Here is a 19,591-nt window from a genome sequence, read left to right as displayed (position 1 = left end):
AAGGGTTGGAGAAGAAGCAGGGGTGGTCCCCTGACCAGAATTCCAATTTCAGGTATGGACAGACTGAAATTTCAGTGACTACAGTCTTGAGAGTAGATTCTTTTACCCTCCGTTTCTAGAGCAAGCCTCATTCACTTGAATTGCATGTAGGGATCCGGAGTTTGGCTCATAATAAAAAAAAAAATCTGTTTATCTACACTTTTAAAAATAAGGAAATGTGTGTATGTATGCGTGTGCATGTGCGTGCATGCATGTCTCTCAATACATATATATATAACAATAAAAAAGAATAGTCATTTCAAAATTATATGAGCCACATTCTCTGCTGGTATATAATGGTGTATTTGGTAACATGGAGCAGGTAACTCAGGAGATAATTTAACCGTGGAATTCTGGTAAATGAGAAATTTAGTGTGTCCTGATATTTGTTAGTGCTCTTTTTACTTAACCTAAAATTTAGAGTTTGTTTGTGATGTTCTTACTCATGAGATTTAATTTATATAAGAACTAATGGGTTCTGTTAGTTCAGTTGGTTAGAGTGTGGTCCTAATAACAGCAATGTTGCCTCCCTGGTTGGACTAGATGACCTCTTGAGATCCCTTCCAGTCTTACTTCTCTGTGGCTAAGTACAGACAGTCAAAAAGCCTGAGGCTGAATTGACTCAGTCTTTCCAGGTTAGTTTAAACTGCAGACATTAAACTGAGAAACAAGTGGACAGACTTTCACTTTTGATTCAGGAAAAGCATCCATATGCCTCAGACCAGAAGCCAAGGGCCACTTGAGCATGGCTCTTGGCACATAGACAGCATGGGTAGTGTGTTCACTTCCCCTTCCTGCTGCCCCTGAGGTCTCTGGGATTTGTAGTCCAGAATCATATCAGTAGGACTCTGCAGGGTTGCTCATCACTTCCTCTTCCTACTTCCAGGTACCTCTGGGATTTGTAGTCTACAGTTGCAGCCAGCAGTAAATTTCTAGCAGGGCAGGGCAGCTCTGTACTCAGGAAGGGAAGTTTAAACCCCTTCCCTAGCCCCAGACTCCAGCTAGGGTTTGCCAAGGGGGTGGGGGGCAGTCCCTGCCTCCCCCTGCCCCTACTCACCAGTGCTGGAAAGCAGGCTGGGATGCTGGGGGACTGTGATTTAACTTGAACCAGAAAGGGGTCTGGGACAGAAGTTTCATAAACCAGTTTGATGCAAATCGGTTAAGTTGATACTACATTACGCCAGGTTTATCCTAAACCAGTGTCAGACAGCTTGCTCTGTAGCAACTGGGTAGGCAGATGCACAGGCAGAGCTGCACTGTGCAGACCAGCTCATTCCCTCCAGTACTTTCATGCCCTCAGGGCTAGGAGGAGGCACTACGGGGATAGTTTCCAATATGTGAGACCTTGCAGAAACAACCGCAGTAGCAGGAGCTGCCCTTGCTTCCTGCAGTTCAGGTCAGGGGCTGGGAGGGGGCAAACAGTGGAAAAAGCAGGGCACAGCAGGGCCTTCCTTCCCCATCTTTAAGTGGCAGTAGCTAGATCAGAAATTCTCAGCTTTTTTAGCCTCAAGCCCTGCCCCCCAAATCTTTTCTTAATTTAGATCTATCTCAGTGATTGTCAACTGGGATACTATGAAATTCAGAAAAGTGTGCTGCCTATTATAATTCAGAAAAAGTCTGGCCCAAAATCAAAATTTTGGGAGATCCCACCCTAGGGTCATGTCCAGTTTCTATACATCTGTTTCTGCCATGAATTTATCAAGATTCATCTTGAAACTGCTTAGATTCCTTGTCTTTCTACCTTATTTGGAAGGCTGTTCCAAACTTTACACCTATAAGGTCAGAAACCTAATGTCCTGTTTAAACTTATTCATGGCCAGCTGGTATCTACTTGATTTCTTTATCTTTCTAGGTACTTAACTCCTGAATCATCCTCTCTAAAGCCTTCATTTTTTATGGCTAAATGAATCTCTTCTCTCCAGTCATAGAGTTTCCATTCCTTCCTCATCCTAGTTACCCTTCTGTCTATCTGTTTTCACTTTTAATCCATTTTTTCAGAACTAGATGACCAGAACTATACATAATATTCTAAATGAAGTAATAGGTGTCTCATATGATGATACTAACACTTCCTTCTGCTAAAAATACCCACCTAATTGATCCTAGGATTTCATCACACCAAAGAACTTAGTAAAGGAGACCTTTTCTTGTAGGCAATTTATTGAGGAGCTAAAATCCACTCAATGTTAGCTGTCAGATGAGATGCATCATTGGCACTATTTTTATTGACTTGTCTACACAGGGAGATTAGCATACAGTAGATGCATCTACACCAGATGTGTTACAGCGCAGTTGCTTAATTTACTGCACAATAATAGTTTCATAGTGGGTAGGGTTGGAAGGGACCTGAGCAGATCATCAAGTCCGACCCCCTGCCATGGCAGGAAAAAGTACTGGGGTCAAACAACCCCAGCAAGGTGTTCATCTAACCTCCTCTTAAAGACCCCCAGGGTAGGAGCCAGCACCACTTCGCTTGGAAGTTGGTTCCAGGTCCTAGCTGCCCTGACAGTGAAGTAGTGCCTCCTGATATCTAGCCTGAATCTACACTCTACCAGCTTGTGACCGTTATTTCTAGTCACTCCTGGTAGTGCTCGGGGGAACAGGGACTCCTCAACGCCTGCTGGTCCCCTCTGACTAGTTTGTAACAGGCCACTAGATCCCCCCTCAGCCTTCTCTTGTGGAGACTGAACAGGTTCAGGTCCCTTAGCCTCTCCTTGTAGGGTCTGCCCTGCTGCTCCCTGATCATGTGGGTGGCCCTCTGAGCCCTCTCAATGCTGTCCGCATCCCTCCTGAAGTGCGGCACCCAGAACTGGACACAGTACTCCAACTGTGGCCTAACCAGTGCCACATAGAGCGGGAGGATCACCTCCTTGGACCTGCTTGAGATGCATCTGTGGATGCATGACAAGGTACGGTTGGCTTTCCTGACTGCGTCCCCACACTGTTGGCCCATGTTCATTTTGGCATCAATAATGACTCCAAGATCCTTTTCTGCCTCTGCACTGACGAGAAGGGAGTTCCCCAGCCTGTGGGTATGCTGCTGGTTCTTCCTTCCCAGGTGCAGCACCTTGCACTTGTCAGTGTTGAAACCCATCCTGTTCTCATCAGCCCACCCTTGTAACCTGTCTAGGTCCAATTGCAGCCTATTCCTCCCTTCTAGCATGCCCACAGCCCCCCACATCTTAGTGTCATCAGCAAATTTGAGTAGGGTGCTTTTTACCCCCTCGTCCAAGTCACTGATGAACAGCGCAGGTCTGAGGAGCGAGCCCTGGGGGACCCCACTGCCCACATCCCTCCAGGTCGAAAATGACCCATCCACCACAACTCTCTGGGTGCGACCCTCCAGCCAGTTAGCAACCCATTTGACTGTGTAGGTGTCGACACCACAGTCCCCTAGTTTTTTAATGAGAATGGGGTGAGAGAGCATCTACATGTGTGCATGAGCATCTACACATGTGCATGCTTACTTCACAGTAAATTCCCTTAATTGTGCTTAAATTTGCTACCCGCAAATACCCAAATGCAGGTAGCAAATTTAAGTGTGATTAGTTACTGCGCAGTAACTCATGTGTAGACATGACCAGGCAGCAAGTTTGGTGCTGGGTCTGCCCAGCCACTATTGCCAGGCACAGGGCTCCTGGCTGGGAGCCTGTCCTGCTCCAGGGCTGGGTTGCATCACTGGCAGCCCATCTGCAGGCTTTAAAAGCCAGCAGCCATAATCTGCTTTGCCTCCTGTCACCCCAGCAGTGCTGCTGAGCCAGTGGCTGCAGCCTCTGGTCAGGCCTGTCAGCCCCCAGGGCCACCTGTAGCCAGCTCAGTGCAGCAGGGCCAGCACCACCTCCATGCTGCACACCCCCAGAAGCCTGCCCTGTGACTACAAGTGCTGTGGGGCATAACCTCAGCCATGTCTCCCAGTCCTGTGCCATGCCCCTGTGCTGAGTACTGCTGGCAGCTGCCCAGAGCCAGCAACAGCGTGACAGCCTCCCAGGGGTTGAGAGAGCTGGTGTGGGACCCACCATGTCCTCCTGATTCTCCAAGTCCAGGTCCATCCCCGCCTGCATGTGCACACCCATGCCATCCACCCAGGGCCCCAGTTGGAGCCAGGAGGAGGTTGATGACCTCATGGTGTTCTGGGGCAACATGGAGGTGCAGAGGCAATTTAAGTGGGGTAGGTGCTTTAATGCCCACATTTATGAGGCCCTGTCAGGAGGGATGCGGGAGCGATGGTACTCCCAGTTGGCATGGAAATGCCGCATCAAGGTCAAGGCCTTGCAGGCAGTGGGTGGCCATGACCAACCACAGTTGTCGGTCCAGTTGTGCATGCAAGACCATGCCCTTTATGTGACAACTAACCTGTATTTTGGCACCCTAGGACATAGGGTGCAGCCATGCGATTTACACCAGCATGGGCCCCTGAGCCCCCACCCCGTCCTGACCACTCTGGTGACACATCACCAGAGGAGGGACCCTCAGGTGTTGAGCATCCTGACCAGCTCCCCTGCTGCTTAATCCACTGGCAACTTGGGGAGCCCTGGCCAGTGGCTGCCTTGACCACTGCATTGCTCCAGACCTTGCCACAAGAAATGTCTGGCCATGACACTGCTGGCTGTCAGCAGTACCAGCTCTTTCCTGGGGGAGGCCCCAGGCCAGGCACCAGTGTGCCGCACACTGCAGGCTGAGGATAGTGGGCATAGCTGGATGCCATCACTAATGTGGAGAACTTCATCGAGTCACCAGCTTCACCGCCCCGACACATGGTAGGCCATGCACTGGCAGGAGGGCCCTCCCCCATCCCTGCCCCTGGCCCTAGCCCCTGCTCCTGCCCTTGCCCCTTCTCCCTACCTGGCCCACTGGCACTTCCCTGGCCCTGGGTTCCACATTACAGCACATAGAGAGGAGGGACACAGTGCAAAACTTTATTATGCAGCCTGTGCCCCCACAGCTGGGCAGCCAGGGGCCTCTCACACCAGTGCCAGTGACAATGTCTTCCTCAGCAGCGGAGGTGGGGCAGGAATGTGTAGCACTACCACAGGTAACTCTCCAGGTGGTGAAGGAGGTAGCGGAGCAGTCCAGGCTTCCCCCCACACTGTTGTAGCTCGTGGTCCTGGTGCACAGGTTCTCCTGAGGTACCATGAGGATCAGCAGCAGGAGAGCATAGTGGGTTGGGCACCCCTCAGCCTGCACAAACAGCTCATTGCACACCAGCCAGGGCATGCACAGCAGGGGCACACTCAGGGCAGTACAGGGGGTGGAGGGAGGGAGGGCAGCCCCAAGGCACCTCCTACAGGGAGGGTGGTGGCACAGCCAGCTCTTCATCCTAGTTGTCTGGGAGCCTCATGCAACCCAATCCCAGGCACTGTGGGCTGGGTGGCCTGCAGGGTGGGGTGGGGAATGGGGTCTGGAGCCACAGCAGCAGGTGCTGCCAGCAGCCTAGCCTGTCCTGCCTTGGGAAGGGGGTGTGGAAGGCAGGCTGCCTGTGCCCAGAACCCAGTGGGCCACCAGCCCCAGGGTAGCAAGCAGGGATAAGGAGCTTGGCAGGTGGCCACCTGGGCCTAGGCCTGACCGTCTGACTTACCATGGTCCCTGGTCACCCATGCATGGCTGGCTCCTGATCTGAGGCACAGCCCCTGGTGCAGAGCATCTTATCTCTAAAATGTTAGAAACTCTCATAAAAGGCTTTTGTCCTCTGGCTCTGCAGGCCTAGCATCTGGACATGGGCCCCAGTGGGGATGCCAGGTTGGGTATATCGCCAGGGCGCGTCAGGGCCCTCTGGATGTGCAGGAGGTGCTAGAGGCGCACCCAAGACTGAACCCTCCTCTTCCACCAGCTGGTGGAGGTGGTTGTGGAAAGGAAGGCAGATGCACAGGCCTGGCAGGCAGAGGACTTGGCCTACCAGGAGAGGTGGTGCCAGGAGGACATTGCCCATGAGACCACCCAGGAGGCATGGGACTGGGTGGAGAGCAAGTACTGGGCCAAGCTCTTGGCCCTGGAGCAGGAGCACCTGCAGATCCTGAAGGCCCAAAATAACATCCTGCACCAGGCTGTGGAGGCCAAGGACGATGATCGCCAGACCCCAGACACCGTCCTGGGTCTGGCGGTCTTGTGCATGCCTGACACTGCCCAACCCTCAGCTCCCCACCAGCCCCCCACAGGCCCCCTGGTGGCCACCCGCCACCCTCCAGCAGGTCCCCACCATGGTTGCTGTGACTGCCATGGCCCCTGGACCCAAAAGGGCACAGCCTGAGGCCAGGTTGCTGGATGCCTGACCCCAGGCTCTGCCCCCTAGGTGCTCCCATCCCACGGTTCCCCATTCTGGGACACAAAAACCTAGATTCTTGTAAATAGTTTTGAAACTAAGAGGGTTTTTTATTGTAAGTGGGTGGGGAGGATGGTGAAGGGGCTCTGTGTATTGGTGAGGGAGTAGGGCTGTGTGTGTTAGAGAGGGAGAGGGGAGGGAGCTCTTTGTTGAGTGGGAAGTGGGGAAGGATGGGAGGGTGTACTGTGATAGGAATAAAGATTTCTTGTTTGGATCAAGAGGCCTGGCATGTGTGTAGTGCTGGGGGTGGGCAGGGAGTAGGGGGTCTGTAGGTGGTGGAGCAGGAGGGCTAAAAGGGGTGCACCAGAAGGTGGTCCACCAAAGCCTCCCACATCTGAGGCCCTGCCCTTCAGTGGCAGGTGTGTGGCTCACCTGGGGCCTCACCAGGGGGAATCTGCCACTGCCACTGCAGCTCATGCTCCCACTGCCAGGCTGCCTCTGCACACCATGCCTCTTCTGCCCAGGCCTCACGAACACCTCTCCCCAAGCCTTGCAGATATTGTGTAGTACACAGGCACCGATGACCTGGGGTAGGTTGTTCTTGGCCATTTCAAGGCAGGCAGTGATGGAGTGCCAGTAGCCAATTAAGGTGGCCAAAGGCACAGTGGACCAGGGCATGGGTTTGGCTCAGGCACCAATTAAAGTGGGCCTGCTGGGGATCCAGGTTGCCACTGTAGGACCTCATCAGCTAGGGAAGGAGCGGGTAGGCAGAGTCTCCAGTGAGCAGGGTTGGGACGATGGCGCCCAGCTGCAGGTCTGCCACTCTGGTGTGAAGTGTCTGCTCTCCATCAGCGTGGCCATCTGGAGTTTTGGAGCATGTGGGTGTCATATGTACTGCCTGCTCAGCTGGCACTGACGTGTGAACATCCTTTAGTGGTCTACAATGGCTTGCAGGACCACAGAGTAGAATCCCCTGCAGCTATAATAGGGGTGGTCTCCATGGGGCAGGTAGGTCACTGGGACGTGGGTACCATCTAGGGCCCCAATACACTGGGGTAACCCTGCCACTACTTCTTGGGGCTCATAGACATGGAAGACAGTGTCTGCCAGTACATCTTGGATGGCACCGCACACCTCCAGGACAGCCTTCTCAGTGATGGCCTTGCCTGTGCGAAACAACTGCCCCACCTACTGCTGGCTGGCAGTTGTGGCCAGCTTGAGCAGTGCCAGGGCCAGGTGGATGTCAGTGGAGAGTGCCAGGCACATTCTAGTATCCTGGCACTCCAGGCAGGGCCAGAGTTAGTGAAGCAGGTCTGTGAAGGTGGCCTGGGTCATCCAAAAACCATTGATCCACTGTTCATGATCCCAGTTCTGCTGCCCCAGGTGCTGCCACCAGTGCTGGTTGGCATGGCGGGCCCAGAAGCAGTGGGGCTGGAGGCCCAGGAGGGTGATGGTAGCTCTGGCAGTGGCCTCCTGGAGCCGCTCATCAGCATTGTGGCTGGCAGCAGCTGCACAGCAGTGGGGGCTCTGGGGGGGCATGCGGCAGGTGGGAAGGTATTGCTGCATGTGGGGGAGCTGGCTGGGGTGAAATGGCCAAGGGCCAGGCAACGGTTGGCACGGTGGGCCAGCAGGGCAACTCAAGTGGCTAGCAGGATCAGAGGACCCTGTTCCTCACTACCAGAGCCAGGGGTTGGAACAACTGTAGTGCAGGCAAGCAGAGGGGGCGCAAATACAGCTGCCATGTGCTGCTTCTGTGAATGCACTGTTCCTCTGTGCACACAAACTGGCTGCCCAGAGAGCACAGGGCGGGGCTGGGTTTTAAAGATGGCTGCCAGGTGCCGGCAGCTGGGGCTGGAGTCCAACGCTCCCTCCGGTGGCCACAGGGGCACATGGCAAGGCTGAAGGGACCTGGCAGCAAATTTTCTGCCAGGTCCCTGCACATGTAGATTAGACATCCGTAAGGACTACTTCACAGCCAGGGCGGCTAGGATCTAGAACCAACTTCCAAGGGAAGTGGTGCTGGCTCCTACCCTGGGGGTCTTTAAGAAGCGGCTTGATGCCTACCTGGCTGGGGTCACTTGAGCCCAGTTTCCTTCCTGCCCAGGCAGGGGGTCGGACTTGAAGATCTACAAGGTCCCTTCCAACCCTACTTCTATGATTCTATATAGACACCTAGCCAAAATTGTTTACGGCGCAGTAAATCTAGTCATGGCTAAATGTATGTGTAGACGCGCCAAGTCAGCTAAAGTGTGAATTGACAACATACTGGCTATTCTGCAGTAACTCCCCAGGTGACCAGTATAATTGTGCCTGAAGCTTGAGAGAGTGTGTTCTGCCCCACCCCTTTTTGTGGTGGTGGTGGTGGGAGGCCTTGGGGTAGGCATTACCAAGGGCATCCTCTGTTGCTCCTGTTGAAGGGGTAAAGATAGGTAGGGCCACAAGGAGGGTAAGCCAGAGGGAGTGTGGTTAAGTGAGAGGGACACAGTCTTGGAAAGGAGGGATCCTTATTTCTGCCCTTTACTATTGACTGAGGACATAAAACATAAATCCCGAGCAAGTGCTCTAGCCACTTATGGAGGAGGATCATTTTGCTGCCATGTAGATGTCTAGCTGCCAGGACAAAAAACCAAAAATAACTCCCCTCCCCCCCAATAAGATGCATATGCCTTAGGCAGTCAATAGGAAGTTGGAATCTGAGCACGCAGAAACTTGACATGAGATAAAATTTCCCGTTGGAGCAATTGGGAAGCCACAAACCTCAGGCATGATGATCTAGTTCTGGAGGCATCTAAGGGTGAATTTACATATTACACATATATCAGTGGTTTTCGACCTCTGGTCTGCAAACCCCGGGGGGGGGGGGCGGGGGCTGTCTACAGGCTATGTCTAAGGGGTCCATGAAAGATGACTATGATCAATAAAAAGTATGTGAATGCCCACACTTAAAATTCAAAGGGGTCTGCACCTCCATTCAAAATTTTTTAGGGGGTCTGCAAATGAAAAAAGGTTGAAAACCAGATTTATTTTTACAAAATGATTCATAGATGTTAGGGTCGGAAGGGACCTCAATAGATCATCGAGTCCGACCCCCTGCATAAGCAGGAAAGAGTGCTGGGTCTAGATGATCCCAGCTAGATACTCATCTAACCTCCTCTTGAAGACCCCCAGGGTAGGGGAGAGCACCACCTCCCTTGGGAGCCCGTTCCAGACCTTGGCCACTTGAACTGTGAAGAAGTTCTTCCTAATGTCCAATCTAAATCTGCTCTCTCCTAGCTTGTGGCCATTGTTTCTTGTGACCCCCGGGGGCGCCTTGGTGAATAAATACTCACCAATTCCCTTCTGTGCCCCCGTGATTAACTTATAGGCAGCCACAAGGTCGCCTCTCAACCTTCTCTTGCGGAGGCTGAAAAGGTCCAGTTTCTCTAGTCTCTCCTCATAGGGCTTGGTCTGCAGGCCCTTGACCATACGAGTGGCCCTTCTCTGGACCCTCTCCAGGTTATCCGCATCCTTCTTGAAGTGTGGCGCCCTTCACACTTCACATGATTGAAGAGAGTCCCTGATAGTGTGCAGCACACAGGCTGCAATTATGACCTGGGGGATGTTGTTCTTGGCCATTTCTATTTATTTTTACAAAATGAATGAAAGGAGTGCCACAATCATTAATGTAACTGATTTGACCATGCATTGTAAATTTTGTCTTTCATCCCAGACTAGCACAGGTAACATAAGTAGTGTAATATCTGCTTCATTTCACGGTTGTCTAAACATCTGCACAGTCAAATATCTGTGAAAAAAATCTGCTGTGGCCATTGCAAAAATCTTCACTTTACTTGCTGGGTATTAGCCATTTAACTAAGGGCACTTAAAATGCGAGTGCCTGCACATTAAGGCTCGCTGACTTGTGCTAAGTAAGTGACCTCTGAGCATCTGAAAGTTATGTCACTTCAGGCAAGGGTTAATGCTGGTCTGTGCTACTTAGCTTGTTTTAGGGTAACTTCAGCCTGCTCCAGAGCTAAAACGAGCAATTTGCAGTCCTCCAGCAACCCAGGATGCACCACTCTCAGCTCCCCTCTGCCCCCAAACTAGAGCAGGGGTTGAGCCCAGGTACCCTACCTCCTGGCCATGCCCCTGCTCGCCAGCCCCTGCTCTCCAGACAGAGCTATGCAGGCAAGCACCAATATTAACTCTTAACACGCGACTGCTCACAGCACATTCCAACATTTAATACCGTTTAACATTCCACAATTTTGTATGGGCAAAGTGTAACATATAACTCCACCTTAAGTGCTGTCCACTGAAATGCATGGGCAAAATAGTCATCTGCAGGGGTGCAAGCCTGTATGCTTGTGATCCACTGAAAGTACTGGAGAAATATTTACTTATACAGATAATGTAGGATGCCTCCCTGATTCTGCTAGTGTATACTAGGACCTTGCCAGCAGCCATGCTTTAAATGCCTAGTGGGTGAAACAGGAGTTAGCCCTAAGCATTCACACAGAAGTTAGTGAAAAGCAGGTAGTTGGTATACATGTATACCCTCACTTATCATGCGCTTATTTCCCCATGTAGACATTACTGTGAGGTAATTAGGCAGGCAGGTAATGCCCTATTCTAGACAGGGTGACCAATTCCTAGCTGAAATCAGTACCCTCTCGATGTTTCCAGAAGCACTCCTTGTAGCTGCCATAGCTATAGGGATAGATACTGTCAGGAATTCATTAACTTTATCCTTAAAGAGCTGTTTGTATAAGGAAATCTATGCAATTGTGGGCAAATGGTTATGCCTTCAAATTTTAGAGAAACAATTTTGGAGGTTCCTTTGAAAAATTAGTCTCACCTTTTTGTATTTTTAAACTTAGCCTGTTTCATTCTATTAGGGGATTGTTCCCATACATTACATATACTTTGCAGGTTGGTATTTCAGAAATATATACCATGAATTTGGTTGCCAGGCCAGGTTGAAGGTGTATTTGAATCACCTGCACTTCGGAAACAGCTTCAAGTTTTTGCTAACGCAACTAAGGTCCACAGCAATTCTCTTTGTATATAATGTGACTTTTTTTGGTGCAAGTGTTCATAAAAACAGGACTCTTGGCAGAGAGAAGAATATAAGCTTCCAAATATTGTATACTGCTTTCTCAAGGCAAATCATCTCTATTTTCTAGTAAAATAATGCCAGAATTTGAGTCCAAGCTGTGAAAGGTTGTTCTTGTTACTGTTTTACCAAAATCCAACTTGTGCATGGCTGGAATATACTGTTTAAAATCTTTTCAAGTATAGGCTTAATCAGAGACTTGAAATAAAAAAAAAAAACAGTCTTGAAACTGGGTGTTTTCTTGAAGAAAGGAAGACTGAGGGGTATGCATGGATAGGGACCTATCAAATTTGAGGGAGCTGCCCCCAATTTTGCAGGCAGAATGTGGAGTTTGGCAGCTATTTCACAAGTAGAAAATGGTGGCCTGCCCCCAACACCTTTGATTGACTGAGGCGGCCCACACAGGCATTGGCTGCTTTTGCAGGCAATGCTGGATTTCATTAATTTCATGAACTTGCAATTTCAGTAGGTCCCTATGCATGGAATAATTATAAATTGGCTTCCACAGCACACCTTCTCATCAGGTAGGATTTCTCATAAATGTAGATTGATGAAGGAGACTGCCCTTTGTAGCAAAGAATTACTGTGACTTCTTGTTTGTGCCATTTTACAAAATGCTGGTATTGTCTCAAAACTGCACCATTATCATTGTTTTAAATAAACATTAACAGTTCTATTTGCCAACAAACTTGGATCAATCTTTGCTTGCATGCTTGCTGATGTGTATGTCTGTGCATTTTCAGTTTATTCTCTTATTTACTAAAATGCTGGTGATGTCTTCTGTGCCATTCAACACAGCAATTTTCACTCTTGCTTCCCACTTTGTGCCATACAGCATGAAAAATAAATACAAACAGAATCAGTGCTGTTTTTTTTAGCTAAAACACTAGCAAGCATAATAGCACTTTTAATAGGTACTCTGTATTTTCCTTTTAGTGCTGAAATCAGAAGAGAGAAGAAAGCTGACTCAGGGAAAGGTGTTGACCGGGAGACTTGTCTATGACTTGTTCTTCAATTTATTTTTACAAAATGAATGAAAGGAGTGCCACAATCATTAATATAACTGATTTGACCATGCATTGTAAATTTTGTCTTTCATCCCAGACTAGCACAGGTAATGTAAGTAGTGCAATATTTGTTTCATTTCACGGTTGTCTAAATGTCTACACAGTCAAATATCTGTGTAAAAAAAAATCTACTGTAGCCATTGCAAAAATCTTCACTTTACTTGCTGGGTATTGGCCATTTAATCAGTATGGATTTCATGCCATCAATTTAGTAAGCAAAGTTTCTTGCAAATTTTATTTAATTGCTAGTAGGCTTGTACTGTATTTTACTACTTTACCTGTGTGCAAATCCTGAATATCATAATTTCATTCAAGACTAACTTGAAACAGAGACTCAATTCTTTTTTTATTTTTACAACTTAGCTCTAATGATTTAAGGAGACCCAAATTAACAAGTAAGAACCAATTGTAAAGATATTTTTAAAATAATGACTGGCCTGACCCTGCAACCATGAATTAGGATATTCCTCACCCATGGGAGTTGTCCCAGTGAAATCAAGGATTACTCATGTGAATGAGGATTGCAGGATCACATCCTATATTTGTGCAGTTTTCCTTGATTTAATACTGAATATTTAATATTCAATTTTTTACATAAGTGGAACCACAAAGTCATATCCTATACATATGTTCTTGCACCTTGTTTGAAAAATCACATCCGTTGATGTGAAATATTCATACAGTATTTGCTAAAAATGCAAGCTGTGATTACAATATCCAATAATGTACTGTATTAAATGTTGCTGTGGTAGGTCAAACCTGCAGTATAATGTTAATGAACCCATTATTTTATATTAGTGGGAGTTTTGTAGATATAAAGCTTTACCAGAAATATGCAGTTTTTGACCCTCCCAATGGTGATCAGTTATTTCTAGTTTACAACCTAATATACCACCCACAAAATTACACATTAAATTGCATATTTATTCTTCTACTAGCAATCATGTATTTCTCTACTCTAGAGATGAATAATGTATTAGAGACTTAGAGGTGTCCTCCTGTTATTTTTGTTACAGGCAGTTTTCACTCTTCCATTAAATGCATGTTGATTAAAAATAAAGCTCAACATTGCAAATTAAGACATGGCTTAAAGCCATTACAAATAAGTCTTTCCAGTACATACCAAACAGATTTTGTTATGGACCCGATTCTTACTCAAGCCAAATTTCTGTGTAAACAAGGACTGCAAGATCAGGCTTTCAAAGCATTATTCAGAAGTCACTATTTTTACTTTTTTATTTTTTTAAAACAAATTTTAAAATGATTAAGGAATTATAAGTCCTAGGAATGAGGCAACAGTCTTGCAGTCTCTACAGCAATCAATTTACAGGGCTTTAAGATTTCTTAGTTTTTCCATTATACTAATAATCTCTTCATGGAGCTGACAGGAATGATTTTTTTCATAGCCAATGTGGTCAACACATTAAAACATTCCTAACTCTGTTTTTACTAATTCAGCCACTGTAGAAAAGACTGTAACTGCATTCTGTTGCAAATAAATAGGCTCACTGTTTTAAGCTCTACTGAGTATTATTAAAGCCCTTTAAAGGTCATTTTTATGGAAATTATATTTAATGGATGCAAAGAAGGATTTACATTTACTAAAACTATTGTTTGTATTTATAAATTTATGAATAAATACAGATGCATTAAGGTATAAATGCTTTGGTTTTGTGTACTTGATACATTGTAACATTCCAATTGTTTTAAAATTAGAATAGAAGTATAATACCAGTTTGTCCCTGGAAGCAGTCTGCTGGTGTTTTAATATGTTGCTGACTTTCTGTTACAGATGATCAAAATGTATTTGAAGTTTCACATGACCAATTCTTAGGATATTAAGAAATCAGTGTATTCAATGGCATTCTGTACTTCTGTTCAGTATTTGAATATTTTTTTACAGTCATTCTGTTCTTGTGTGGATTTTAAAGCTACTTCAATGTTAATCTCAACATTTTGAAATCACACACAATATAATGCAAATGTAGTGTTATATATTTACTTCTAATTTCGTATTCCTGGTCAAAATTACCAAATTTCATGGATGTAATTTATTATAAAAGTTTAAGTAATGTGAACATGTGAATAGACTATTGTGTTTTTCACAAATAAGAGATGTTATGTGGAAATAAATATTTATCCTAACTAATCTTCATTTTTCATTTTTACAAGACATGGATCAAGTGTCTGTTCTGTAGGATGTGAATGCACATGCTACAGTGTCGGCTTTGAGTTATATGTTTGAAAGAGTACATCAGGTAGATAGTTGGAAATGTTTCACTTGTTCTCAAAGTCTGAAGATCTGAGGTTAGTGAACATTTGTAATGAATAATCTGACAAGTTTATGTCCCGATTCTGCCAGCTGTTCTGTGCAGGAGGACCTCTATGTCCAGGTAGAATTCCATGACAATATCAACACTCTGGGTGTGCTGGCTAGGTCACAAGTCATTTGCTGTGCTTTGTGTTCCTCGTTGGGATTAGTTTGCGTTTAAGTGTTAAACTTGTCTTTTATCCTGGTGGGGGAGGTGTCAGGGCTTCATAATTGTTTTGTCCCAGAAGCAAACCGGGAATCAGGTTGTTCTTCACAATCAGTCTTGTTCCCACTCCCCTGACTTGCTCTTCAGTGAGATAATCTATGCCACAGATAGGCCTGATATATATTAATTCCCATGTCCTCTGCTGGATACATACAGTAGGGTATTTAACAAACTCAGTCTGCTCCTAGTCTCTTCTATGTGCCTCACTGATGTACAGGAAGGAGCACTGTAGTCCTGTGGAGCAACTGCTCTTTCCATCCTCCCCTTCCATGCTGTTTAGTGAATACTACAGACTTGAAAACCAACTTAGCACTGCATTCTGTTCAGATTCTGTTGTATGTACTCTCACGCACACAGCTTATTTGTATTATGGTCACTGGCCAAGCTTTACTGTAGGCTGCTTCTGTGGTGCTCCAGTCTCTGCTGGCAAAGACCCAGTGTACAGTGACTGACTGCAGATAAAATTAGACACATAATTAGGTCTGCAGCTCTTAGTAAGTACTTTCCTTTATTCAGTAGGTTGAATTCTTCCTTTTTATAACATTGCCAAGACTGGCTCGGGCAGTGATGCTAATGCTAAACCTATTGGTGATAGCAGGCCTGGAGTCTGGAGGCTCTGACCTTGCTCCATAGGGGCAGGTGGAATGCCTTATCCAGAGTGATGCTTGGCATTTCATGGTGGCAGAGTTCTGTGCTGGAAACAGCATGAGTTCCATGTAGCATCCAAATCGTTTCTGGTGCCTCAACTTTAGCTAAGCCACACCTCAGGTTTCACTCTGCTCTAAGATGAAACCCACTCCCCATGCTGCATCTCCATGCTCGCCTGTCTTACCATTCTGGCTTGTTGTGGTCTTTCTGAGTTCTTTGCAACAGACTGGCACTAAGTATATAGTACAGGAGGAGAATGCAGAGCAATATATGCCTACAGGATATAAAAATATAAGAACTTTTTTATACCATTAATACTGCAGCTTTACACTTCAAATACGTTTTCAGCTAACTCCTATTAGTAACTTGTCAGATAAAGCAAGTATAATTTAAGATAATTAACATAATGCTTTGTTCTGCTTCACAGATAAAAGAAAACAAAATAGAACGGCATATCTAGAGCTCATAGAACTTTTCCATCAAATACTAAAATAGTTAAGGCCAAATGTGGAGGATACTGCATGTTGTTCCTATGAAAGGAACGTAAACCACAATATAAGTTGCTAAAGTTTCCTTTTTAAAAAGACAAACTTCTTTTGATATCATTGATCAAGAAATACCAAGAGATTCCTAATGGAGCTCTAATATTTATTATGTGTGAGAAATTTGTTCTATACACGATAGAGTTCCACAACTGACTTATTACTTGTCACTTAAAAAAATACTTACTGCACTGATCCATCCATCAAGGATGAAAAATCCTGGATTCTGCTATCACTTCTATAGGTTGACTGTCTTAATATCCTCTGGCATCTCAAAACCAGTAAGGGTGGATGCCAGGGAAGGTATAGATCACCTAGATATACCTGGTTTAATGCTTGCCCTCTAAAGCAGGTTTGCCACAAGTGGCATGGGCAGTCTTTGCATGTGGCATGCAGCAGATGGAGGAGGGACAGGCAGCACAGTGGCAGGTATGGAGGAAGCAGAAAGCAAAGTAACAAATTGGGCAGGGAGTACAGGACCAGGAGCAGAAAGCAGAGCAGCAAATCTGGGAGAGTAAGGGGACTGGAGTGGCAATTGGGAAGGATGTGGGGCTAATTTGTGGCACATCTGCCAAAAATGTTGGCCACTGCTCTAAAACATCCATTCCTGCCATTGTCAAAGACAGGATACTGGACTAGATGGACCAGTATGGCAGTTCTTATGTTCTTACTTATTTTATTCTCATTTGTGTTAAATCAAGGTTTTGAGGGTAGCAGAGGGGGTGGTAAAAAAAAGTCTATTTTCTAATGCTGTATTATTGGTAACTTGGTTGGTATTATGCACCTCTTAGGAAAAAAATAAAATAGATACTTTGTGTTTCTATAGCACATTTTACCAAAGTTCTCAATGGTATGTTAGGAAAATTTGATCTTGAACAAAAACTTGAACCTAAAGCCAGCGCTATAATGCATGCAACCTTCTCCCTGTTTCACAGAAGACTGAAAATTGTATATGCAACTCAGCCTTGTCTCAAAATACCCAAAGTGTTTGTAAAAGTTTTATCCTTATTTTGTACCAGAATTTGATCTTTTGTCTTCATTCATGGACATGTACAAGAAGAAAGTTAAAGCAGGCAAACATTTATCATCTGACTACACTGCTACTTCTGCATTCACACTGTCACAAAAAACTATCTATGGACACAGTAGGTCCATAATGAGAGTGTGTTAGTTGTCAATGTGCTAAATGTAGTACAGAACCAATGTACAACATGATATGATACTACTAAAGGCTAATGCTGTTATAAAAGGAGGTAATATTTCACTAGAATATTATAACACTAAACATGATTTTTTTTTTGTTATTTTAGATAGATAGGAAGATGACTATGCATATCATATAGGACAGTCTTTGGTACCCCAAATGTTGCTGTGCTGCCTTTAAAAGAAATGCTTCCTTTTGTACTTATGTTGACAAAAAAAGCACTCTGGGAAATTAAGGAAACAAACAGTTTCGAGCTAAAGTGGTTTTTAGCAATGTAGAGATTCCCAAGTGAACCTCTACTAATAAATCTGAGATAAATTTACAGCTAGGTTACAGAAAATTAATAAATGGCATATTCATATTTTCTCACAATGATTGCTAGATGGTCAGCCTGCATTCTCGAATTTCTTTTTAAGTACTGGCAGTATATCACGTGCTCTGTGACACCGGAGGAGATATAGCTGTCCTAAAGGGAGGAAACCAAGGCCAAAAACAATCTAATAATTTATAATTGGTAAAGGACACAAGGGTTTTACTGCCCAGTAGTTGTACAGTAACTACCTACGTATGTGTCATTTACTGCAGAATAAGAGCAGCTAGCTTAGCCCTTAATTAATGAAAGGACCACAGATCCTTGCTCAGATTTTACTAAAGCAGATTCTATTAAAGTCAACAAGGCTCTGTTTTATTAAGTAACTAGTAAATTCAATAGTATCGCTTGCCTTTAGGTGTTAGCAAAATTCAGCCCCCGTGTTCTGGCAGGTATTACTCAACACCTTTGCTAAAAGTTAATTTCCATAATTTTGGTTAAAGTCTCACAAGATATTTGAGCATAGTCACACACATACATGTATCTGTATTACAGTATTCATGTCATATCAACTCATAGAATGGACTGGTCTGGAAAAAAAACCTAACAGGATTCTCTGCAATGAATGGAATACCAACATTACTACATCCCTCTGAATGGTTTTAGCAAAGATGGTCAAACATAAGATAATTTCTGCAAAAAGGTTTTATTGAAAATTTAATCCAGGTTCTTTGTAAAAGCAATCAGATTTCAGAAAACATATTCCTTAGTCTTCTGAGCTTCCCAGACCCTATTCAGTTAGTTACTCTATTTAAAAACATATCCATGGTCAAAATCAGTATCACCAATCAGTGAAAGGGACCATACATCTTTCCATCTCAGACTGAAAGCGGTAAGTATGACAAGGTATCAATTCAAGTACCACACTTAAAAAAAAATTGGCAAAGGACATGTAAACATTTTGGTGCAGATAAAAACCTGATTTAAACACATTTCAATAAAAAAAAAATGCAATGGTTGCTTGGCAACAGAGGTTGTCATAAAAATTAACATTTCATTGTGTGTAGACAGGCTACAAGGATTTAACAAACCTTTAATTTCTTCATTCAGATGTTCATAAAGTTATAGTGGCTCAGTGCAAGTTTCTGGAAGGAGAATCAGCTGGACAAATTGCTATTAACAACTTGATCAATCCTGATATAATGTGAAATGTCACGTTGGTGCTAAGACAATGAGAAACACTGCTTTATGAAATAGCTCATATGGGTGTAGATATGTTTGTGTGCCTGACCATCAATGCCATGGTCTTTGTCCGTATACCACTGTGGAAAAGAAAATACAAATAATATTTTAGCTTGCTCCATAGCAAAGAAGTGTAATTGATAGATTCTATAGAAATACTTAATATAAATATCAATTCAAAATATGCAACCAGTAAACATTATTATGGTTTAAGGCTGACCAGGGGTGGTTCAGAATGAGGCTGGGGACATGATGGGGGCAGTCTGGGTTACTAAGGGACTTAAGGATTGATTGTAAGGAAGAAGGAATGAAGATAGTTCACTGCCTGTTCCCTTGCTCTGGGTGGGTTGTCGGTCAGCCATAAAGCCTATCAGCTTTAACTCTGAGTTAAAGGGGACACTTCCCAAGTTTTAGTATCAATTTTGATAGCATTGCTTTTTGTAAAACCTCTCTGTGGAGCCTAGATGACTCCAACAGCCTCACAAAAACCCTTCTTCCTTTCCTGGAAGACTTCAGAACTGGATTTTCCCCTCAAATTCTGTTCAACCTGTCAAGCCTCCACTGTGTGTCTGTGAACGAGAAGTGAACGAGAAGATACTTCTGTAACTGACAACAGCAGCGTGGGCTTCAATTCTCCTTCCACCTGTCTCC

At 45.2% G+C, this 19,591-nt stretch overlaps 2 protein-coding genes across 5 annotated transcripts in view; one reads left to right on the top strand and one right to left on the bottom strand.

Annotated features, from left to right (window-relative positions):
- Positions 1 to 14,606, top strand: part of SLC4A10 (solute carrier family 4 member 10) — a 366,853-nt gene extending 352,247 nt beyond the window's left edge. For 3 of the 4 annotated variants that reach the window (XM_059727337.1, XM_019480650.2, XM_059727335.1), the window contains exon 25: positions 12,327 to 14,606. In XM_059727337.1, the coding sequence (XP_059583320.1) occupies positions 12,327 to 12,393 (67 nt within the window). In that variant the 3' untranslated portion in view covers positions 12,394 to 14,606. The remainder of the gene's footprint in view (positions 1 to 12,326) is intronic. The other variant, XM_019480649.2, reaches the window with a different exon arrangement.
- A 3,779-nt stretch (positions 14,607 to 18,385) lies between these two features.
- The window catches only part of DPP4 (dipeptidyl peptidase 4), a 61,341-nt gene continuing 60,135 nt past the window's right edge, over positions 18,386 to 19,591 (bottom strand). Inside the window, exon 26 of the mRNA XM_059727338.1 lies at positions 18,386 to 19,020. Within this exon, the coding sequence (XP_059583321.1) occupies positions 18,922 to 19,020 (99 nt within the window). The 3' untranslated portion in view covers positions 18,386 to 18,921. The remainder of the gene's footprint in view (positions 19,021 to 19,591) is intronic.

Source organism: Alligator mississippiensis, chromosome 4 (genome assembly GCF_030867095.1).
Source record: "Alligator mississippiensis isolate rAllMis1 chromosome 4, rAllMis1, whole genome shotgun sequence".
In the NCBI taxonomy this organism is placed as follows: Eukaryota; Metazoa; Chordata; order Crocodylia; family Alligatoridae; genus Alligator; species Alligator mississippiensis.
The sequence above is the reverse complement of the archived record's forward strand: the minus strand, read 5'-3'. Positions and strand labels throughout refer to the sequence as shown.